The following is a 9,075-nucleotide window of genomic DNA, read 5'->3' as shown; positions in this document are numbered from 1 at the left end:
CCAGGTTCGGTTCCCAGCATCCACATGAAGGCTCACAAGTGCTCATCACACCAGCTCCTTCTGGCTTTGAAGAGCTCATGAGGAGGGGATAGAGGTTGTTTACATTTCTCTAGGGAAGGGATTCTTGAAATGCACTCAGAGTTTGCCCATTTCCCCATCCCCTGCTGACTGAGGTAATAGTCACCGTTAACCCTTGCTGAGGGCTTCTGTGCGTCTGGACCCTTGATTGTAGCAAACCCCATGAGGCCCCCGATAAACTTGCTCATCACCAATGGTCCTATCTTACAGATGCACAAAATGAGGCACAGTGAGCACAACGAGGTTACAGGCCTGAGCGGATACACAGCAAACAGAAAGTCTGCTTCTAGCTTATGTCCCTAGTTGCTGCCTTACCCAATGAGGTCGTAGGCACGAGCTGGTGGCATGCCAACCTCACATGAAGTGGCTGTCCTCCAGGAGAGGCTGGCACCAGTGGATGACGGACACTGTGGCCACAGTGTGAGGATAAGAACCCCCAGGTGAGGTTCTACACGGAGACGGAAGGACCAAAAAGCCCGACTGGGGACAGCCATGCAGGGCCAGCCTGGTCAGCACCGCAGGAGGCATCTGACCTTCAGCCAGACTGCGGAGGCCTCTTTCCTTCCTCCCTCATGTCCTCTCCCTCCTTGAATCATAGCGCCCACCCTCGTCCTGACCGTTGCTCAATCCAGGAGCACAGTTCCTGTGACTGCGCCTGACTGGCTTGGTCCTCTCTTTTTTGCACTTCAAGGGAAAGAGGAGATCTTGCACAAGGGACTCCGGAGCCATGTCTGTTCTCTCCGGCTGGCTGAGGAAGGGAGCCATGGGGCCTCTCCAGCTGTTTCTCCTGCTGATGATCACAGGTGGGACCCGCCCTCTACAATACTTCCTTGAGCAGATGGCTGGGTGAGGGTGGGGGTGTTATGGAGGGGTACTGTGAAGGAGACTGGAGTCCCGGCATGCTCAAGTGTCCTGCTTGGCTCTGCTTTCCTCCCCACTGGCCCATGTTCTTCGCACCATCCTTCCCAGGATCAACCCCCACGTGTAGGGAAGGCTAAGGTTCTGCTGTACTTGGTCACTGCAGGAATTGTGAGGGTGGCACTAGCTGTCGGGTGGGGGCCTGTGGAAGCGCTGCTAAGAGCCCTTAAACACTCAAGGAGCACCGGAGCACAAGTGGAGTGGCGGAATGGGAGAGAAGGTTAGAGGAGGAGAGACTTGGGTTGGGATTTGCATCCTCCTCAGCCCTTCCCACATTTGACCTCAGCCCTCAGTGGGAGCTGAGGATGCTGAAGGCTCTACCACTGAGTCTTCAAGGGTGACAGACTGCCTCCTCCCACTGTGGGCTGGGTACCTCCTGCAGCCCAAGAGTAATGGGCAAACCCAAGTGAGAGAAGAGGCTGAAGCATCTGAAAGTGGAGGGAGGTATAAGGCGCCTTAGCCAGCCTGGAGAGGCTGAGGGGTGGAGGGGCTGGTGTGTGTGTGTGGGAGATGTAAGGCGCCTTAGCCTGCCTGGAGACAGCTGGGTGGAGGGGCTGATGTGTGGCGAGAACACACACATGAGGTCTCTACTCCAAAAGGCGGCTGCCAGCTCTTTGACCCCACCTTCTGTGTTTCCATCTCAGTAGCTGGAGATAAGACGCAAGAGGTAGAAAGTTTAGATAAACCCTTGTCCCCCTGCTCTGGCCTCAACTTGACGGGTGCTCCAATGCCACCAACCCTACCCCAAGATGATCCCCAAAATAGCAGCCTCATGTCTCCCCCAAAATAGCTTTGAGACAAGTCCTCTAAAAAGAGGAACAGAGTCACAGAAACAGGGAAGCTGGGAGTTAAAGGTCAGGAAAGGAGACTCATCCAGTATGGACGACTGGAGAGAGGACATGAGGCAGGGGCAGGGAGAAGGGCATCCCAGACCCTTGGGAAACCAGCCTGAGATCCGTTAACTTTGTTCTCCTGAGATGAAGAGGGGAAAAGAGACAGTCTGGTCCCATATGACAGGAGGGAAGATGTCTAAAATAGAAAGGTTTTAAGAACAAGGCATGGCTTAGTCAACACAGTGCTTGCCTTGCAAGCATGAGGACCTGCATTTGGACCCACAGAACCCATGAGAACAGCCCGGTGCGGTGGCATGTGCCTGCCTCTCAGGGATGGAGACACGGGGGACAGAGACAGGCAGATCCCTAGAAGCGCACAGATCAGCTTGGTCTGTGTGGTGGAATTCCTTACTGTAGAAGTTACAGCTTGTTGCTGTGACAAAATATCTCAGAAAAGCAACTCAGTGAAAGGAGGGTTGGTTTGGCTCGCAGTGCTGGGATATGCATTCCATCCTGGTGGCAGGAGGTGGCTGTTACATTGTATGCTTAGTCAAGAAGCTGAGAGAAGAGTGCAGCTGCTGGGCTCTCTTCCTGCTTTTGATGTAGCAACTTCGGCCCATGGAACGCGGGTCTTCTCACACCAATGAACTGAATCCAGATACTCTTCCATCGATATTCCCATAGGCTAACTTGATCTAGAAAGTCCCTCACATGCAAGCTCAGAAGTTTGCCCCCTCCATGAGTCTAGAAGCTGTCACGTTGACCATAAACATTAGCTCTTCTTGTACACTGGTAAGATATTTTGTTTCAAACAAAGAGTGGAAGGGGATTACTCTGATGTACACCGTGATCCCTGCATCCCTGGATCTGCCCCCAAAGGTGTCTGGGAAGCATTGTAAGAAAAGCAGACCCTAGACCCCAGGTGTGCCACCTTCTGCTTAGACACCCTAAGCTCTTTAAGGATCCTATCTGCAGAGTCTGCTCCTGGCAGATAGATGCTCAGTGAATGCTTGAGTGGATGAAGTGACAAGTGACAGTCTCCTCTGCAGAGTTGTCCCGAGCCCTCAACACAACGGTGCTGCAGGGTGTGGCTGGCCAGTCCCTGCGGGTGTCATGTACTTATGACTCTCTGAAGCACTGGGGGAGACGAAAGGCTTGGTGTCGCCAGCTGGCTGAGGAGGGCCCATGCGAGCGTGTGGTGAGCACACACAGTGTGTGGTTGTTGGCCTTCCTGAGGAAACGGAATGGAAGCACGGTCATCACGGATGACACCCTGGCTGGAACCCTCACTGTCACTCTGCGAAACCTCCAAGCCAGTGACGCGGGTCTCTACCAGTGTCAGAGTCTCCGAGGTCGGGAGACTGATGTTCTCCAGAAGGTTCTGGTGGAGGTGCTGGCAGGTGAGTACAGCGGCTGATAGCACCTTTGCTTGATCCTTGGGACAGACCTCATTTTTGTGTGACTGTTCCTGGGAAACATAAGCAAATTCTGTCCCAGATTAGCCATTAGCAACAGATTCAAGAAAAGGTTCCACCCAGGTCTAACTCAGTGAACTAGTGAGTTTACTGGGGCTACTTGTAAGTACATGGTAGAGGGTTTATCTATGGGCAGCTCTGAAGCAGCTGTATCACCAAAAGCCCATCCCAGCATCCCTGGAGTTCCCTGCATACCAGGAGCTCCTGCATCCCCGGAGCTCACTGCATCCCCAGAGATCCCTGCATCCCTGGAGTTCCTGCATCCCCAGAGCTCCCTAAATCCCTGGAGCTCCCTGCATCTCCGGAGCTCCCTGAACAACTTGTAGGGAGCTGGTCCTGGTTTGAGTCTCTTCTCCCCAATAGCTGTAATGGCTTGGGGTGTGTGTATAAATCTCGTTAAGGTTTATGAGGCTCCTGAGCCTTGTAGTTTTCTTTACTTCCTGAGTTATGTGGTCCTCCCCGACAGACAGTTCCCTAAAGGAGCAGTGATCTCATGCCTTGTCTCTCACAGACCCTCTAAATGACCAAGATGCTGGAGATCTCTGGGTCTCTGAGGAATCAGAGAGTTTTGAGGGTGCTCAAATGGAACACAGCACCTCCAGGTACAGTGGTGGTCACCCCTCGGACTCCTGGCGGTTACTGGGGATGGAGGTCCCAGGACAACAGATCAGGCAAACCCCATGTGTAGTCTTGTGTAAGTTCCCTCCCACCTGCTAGTACATTGTCGCTACTGGACTTAGATAGTAAGAAACTGGAGGCCTTTGTGACAGTTTCCAGAATTCTGAAAGAGCAGCCCCCACAGGCCCCTGCTCTCAGCAAGAAGTCTCAGGACTTCAGCTTAAAACCATGAGCCCTGGGACTCTGCTTCTTCAGAAGAACCAGAACGCATCCTAGCTGCTTCATGTACTAATATAGAAATGATACAAGCACTGAGCACGTGTGCAGGTGCATCCTTCCCTATGTACTGATACAGAGATGTGTTCTATAACTGCATGTGTTCTTCATGTGTACGGCTGCATACCTGCACACCGCATACACTATAGCATACCACAGGAAACAGCTCGGCGAGGAAAAGGGATGTGATTTTGTGCACTCAGCAGGTGCTCTCTCAGCTCCATAAAGTCCCACCCAGAGATAGTGTCGCCAAGCTCCTAGGAATTTCTGGTTCCTCTATTCCCTCTCCAAGGGCAGGTCTCACCCAGTAGGTCACCTCTAGTCTTCCTTCTCTTTCCAAGGAGCCAATCAGGAGAGACCTCCTTCCTACCCACTTCCATTCTCCTCCTCCTGGTCTGTGTCCTCTTCAGCAAGCTTCTGACAGCCAGCATCCTCTTTGCTGTGGCCAGGGGCAGGCAGAAGCTGGGGTCACCTGTAGTCAGTGGGCTGGACTGCAGCCACGAAGCTGGGCACCAACTTCAGATCTTGACTGGTGAGTGGGGCAAGCTGGGGGCTGTTAGGCCCGGACAGGGCAGGGATGGAAGGGACTGAGCTGTGTCTATTGCAGGACCCAGAGATGCCTGAGAGAACTCCAAGTTGGAGAAGCCCCCTGAAGTTCACCCATGAGTCATCCAGTTTGGGTACTTTCCCCCTGGCACCAAGACTTCTGCTAGTTTGGCTTCAGAGGCTACTTCTGCCTAAACCCGCTCTCTCCTAGAAGCAGCAACAATCATGCCAAAACCCACCTCTCCCCGAAGCAGGAGTACTCACGTGTTTGTGTGCTAGAAGGTCAGCTGTCAGCTGCGGGGCTATGGGCATTAAATACTCTCACATACCAACCCAGGACTATCCACTCTTTCTGGATGGTTCTTCGCCTCATAAAGGTCTTCTGTGGGACTAAACTCATGGTCGTGTTCATGCTAGGCATGAACTTACCACAGAATTTATGCATTTGGATGAGAAAAAGGGAAAAAAATACCTTACTTGAGGCCTGGGGTCCAAAGATAACTGAGTTTCATTTTTGGTGCTGTGGTACAAAATACTGACCAAAAGCAATTTAGAGGAGAAAGGATTGATTTTAGCTCACAATTCCAGATTACAGCTCATCCCAGAAGGGAAGTGGAGGCAGCAGCAACTTCAAACACCTTGTCACAGTGCATCCGGTCAGCAGCGGGGAGGGAATGGATGCAGACAATACCTGTGCTCAGCTCCTTTCTGTATCGTTACCACTAACACAGCCCAGGAGCCCCTCTCTGCTGAGGGAATGGTGCTACCCTCAGTGGACTGGGTCTTTCCACATCTGTCAACATGTAATCTTCCCACCCCTCAGACACTCCTGTGTGCCAGCTTCATCTAGACAACCCCTCAGACACGCCTGTGTGCCAGCTTCATCTAGACAACCCCTCAGACACGCCTGTGTGCCAGCTTCATATAGACAACCTCTCTTTGAGGCTTCCTTGGGTGACTCTAGATTGTGTCAGAATGAGAGTTAAAACCGACCACCGCAGTACCATGTCTTCCGTCCCACAGGCTCCAGCCAGGTCGATCTTCTCAGCCTCATCTCCCTTCCCTAAATTTGATCACCAAGCCCTTCTGTGGGAGAGCTGCTCATCTTCTGACTCCTCCCCTCTGGCATTCTCTCCATCAGCTCCTACAGTTGCTCCACTCCCAGCCCCAGGCTCCTTCCTCTCCACTCCCACTTGTGCCATTCAGGACCGGTCAACCCCCTGACTCATCCTCTCACGTCCCAGAGCTGTACTTGCGTCTGCAGCTTCCCCTCTGGGCAACGACAAAGACTGAGCTACAGTAGCTGAGCTGGGCACAGTCCACGCCCCTGGACGTACTGAGAGGAAATGAAGGCTCGGGGAAGGAGGGGACACATTCGCCACCTCTAGCAGAGCCTGGAAATCCAAGTTTCCCTCCACATTCTCAGCACCCTTCCCTCTAGCTCTGTCCTGCCAGCACATTTGTGGACAAGTGCATTGCAACATGTTCTGAGCGTGATCCAAGCCTCGGGGACACAGTGCAATCCTGCGCTAGAGTTCTTATTCTAGGGAGAAGAGCTGACGGGGTGGCAGTAAACATGGTAAAGGGGTTTACATCCAAAGGCAAAAAGTTTTGATGAAAAGTTAAAAATAAAGCCAAATAAAGAGGAGATGGAATGTGCCATTTTGAGCAGGACAGTCAAAGGGGACCCCTGAAGGAAATTAGGAAATACATGAGGGCATTGTGGGCAGGAAGAATTTGAGGCAAAGGTAACGGACAGGACAGTGTCCTTCTCTTCATTTCTGTTGCTGTGATGAAACATCTTGACCAAAGGTAGCATAGGGAGGAAAGGGCTTGTTCAGCTCACTATTCCAAGTCATAGTCCATCAGTTTGGGGAAGTTGAGGCAAACTCAAGCAACTGGACACATTACATTTTTAGCTAAAAGCAGAGAGAAACGCATCCACCTGCCTGTTTGCTCAGTTAGCTTTCCTCCCCTGTTCAGTTCCAGGCCCAGTGCAGGAAACAACGCTGTCCGAATTCAGGCTGAGTCTTCCACCTCTGCTAACAGTCAAGACAATCCCCCTGACATACCCCAGACAGACATACCCACAGACATACCCTCAGAATGCCCCAGATGTGCTCACAGACATCCATGCAGATATGCCTCCCAGACATGTCCCCAGACATCCATACAGACATTCCCACAGATATGCCGAAGACAGACATGCCGAAGACAGACATGCCCACAGACGTGCCCACAGACATCCCCACAGATATGCCCACAGACATTTCCACACACATGCCCACAGACATGCCCACAGACATACCAGCAGACATGCACAAGACAGACATACCCACAGACATGCCCACAGACATCTCCACAGACATCTCCACAGACATCCCCACAGATAAACCCACAGACATACCCACAGACATCTGATGGGGGAGAGTCATCTGTCTATTTGTTATTTTCATTGGTTAATAAAGAAACTGCCTTGGCCCATTTGATAGGCCAGCCCTTAGGTGGGTGGAGTAGACAGAACAGAATGCTGGGAAGAAGGGAAGTGAGGCAATCACCATGCCTCCCCTCTCTGGGTCGGATGCAATGAAGCTCCGGCCCAAGATGGACGTATGCTAGAATCTTCTCGGTAATCGTGGTGCTACACAGATTATTAGATATGGGTTAAAGCAAGATGTGAGAATTAGCCAAGAAGAGGCTAGATATAATGGGCCAGGCAGTGTTTATATGAATACAGTTTGTGTGTTGTTATTTCAGGTGTAAAGCTAACCATGTGGGAGCTGGGCAGGACGAAAAACAGGCCTGCCCACAGCTCCATCTACAGACATCCCCACAGATATACCCACAGACATACCCACAAACATGCCCACAGGCATACCCACAGATATACCCACAGACATACCCACAGGCATACCCACAGATATACCCACAGACATACCCACACACATACCCACAGCCCAACTTCATTTAGACACAAACATACACCTAACACCCTGGTCAAGAGTAAGGGAGAGTGTATAGAACTCTCTGAGGGACCCAGATGACGAGGGATTAAGCCGGCCACACCCAAGCTTTCTATTGGTCCTGAGAAGTGGACACCCGGGAATCCATCTGGCCATGGTGACGTGCGCATGCTTTACCATCTAAATGAGTTTGGAATTATGGGAAACATCCACCATGTTATGTGTTCTCCAGTCTCACTCCATACAGCCCTCCCTGGGGTTCCAACCCTACCTTGCACATTCCCACTTAGACCACAGACCCTGACCTGGAGCTCTGAGATGCTGGGTCAGCCTACTGGGCTTCTCCAACTGCCTCGTTGTATCCTAAGTCTATTACGTCATCCCCACAGATCCAGCCCACAGTCAAGTCAAACCCTTCTCAACTGCCTGTCCTGAGCACCAGGCTGTGGAGTGGGTCTTAGAGGCTCCCTGGGACATGCCTGACAATGTGGAACAGTGGCCACTCTCCTCTTGGAGTTTGGTCATCCATGTCCGAGATGCCCACCTCAGTGTTCGAGTGACCATGGAGATGCCCAGCCTTGGGCTAAGGATCACCATGGACTGAGAAGTAGATAGATCCTGGACCTTAGTCTCATCTCTACTTCCTGATAGCTTGTAGTAAGAGGTTCCTCAACCCACGACCGGTTGGCTGATTGTAAAAATAGATCAGCCAAGCAATTAGTCAACCAATGCCCTCCTGGTCGATTTCACAGGGGTTTAAATGATTTTTAGGGCTTGGAGAGATAGTGTCTTCATTACAGTTGCTCTGTCGCTGTGAAGACACCATGACCAAGGCAACTTATAAAAGGAGGCATTTGATTGGGGCTGGTTTTCAAGTTTCAGAGGCTGTGTCCATGAGCACCTTGGTGGGGAGCATGGTGCTGGAGCAGTAGCTGAGACCTTAATCTGAGGTCTGATCCACAAGCAAAGGGCGGGGGGAGGGGAGGGCTGGCATGGGCTTTTGCTACCTCAAAGCTGTAGCGATATTTCATTTGTATTTTAATAAATAAAGCCTGCCTGAAGATCAGAGAGTAAAACAGCCCTGCTGGCCAATGGTGACACACATTTTTCATCCCAGTAGCCATACTAGTTTGTCATAGACGCCCTGTGGTAGTGGTGTACGCCTTTAATCCCAGAACTAGAGAGGAATGTAAGACTGGAAGAGACAGGTCTCAGCTCAGTCTCAGTCTGAGGATTCGTGGAGCCCAGGTTGCCATTTTGGCCTGAGGTAGAGGTAAGAGCCAGTGGCTGGTTGCTTTGCTTTTCTGATCTTCAGGCTGGACACCAATATCTGTCTCTGGGTTTTTATTATTCATGCTGCACCCAGTG

At 51.6% G+C, this 9,075-nt stretch overlaps 1 protein-coding gene across 1 annotated transcript; it reads left to right on the top strand.

The window, feature by feature from the left end:
• The first annotated feature begins 713 nt into the window (after positions 1–713).
• On the top strand, positions 714–6,480 carry Trem2 (triggering receptor expressed on myeloid cells 2). The gene is made up of 5 exons (XM_057751273.1): positions 714–881; positions 2,879–3,229; positions 3,816–3,906; positions 4,540–4,730; positions 4,806–6,480. Exons 1-5 carry the CDS (start codon positions 806–808, stop codon positions 4,820–4,822), a joined length of 726 nt encoding a protein of 241 aa, XP_057607256.1. The 5' UTR covers positions 714–805; the 3' UTR covers positions 4,823–6,480.
• Positions 6,481–9,075: the final 2,595 nt, after the last annotated feature.

Source organism: Chionomys nivalis, chromosome 19 (assembly GCF_950005125.1).
Source record: "Chionomys nivalis chromosome 19, mChiNiv1.1, whole genome shotgun sequence".
NCBI lineage: Eukaryota > Metazoa > Chordata > Mammalia > Rodentia > Cricetidae > Chionomys > Chionomys nivalis.
This window is presented reverse-complemented; position numbering and strand designations above follow the sequence as displayed.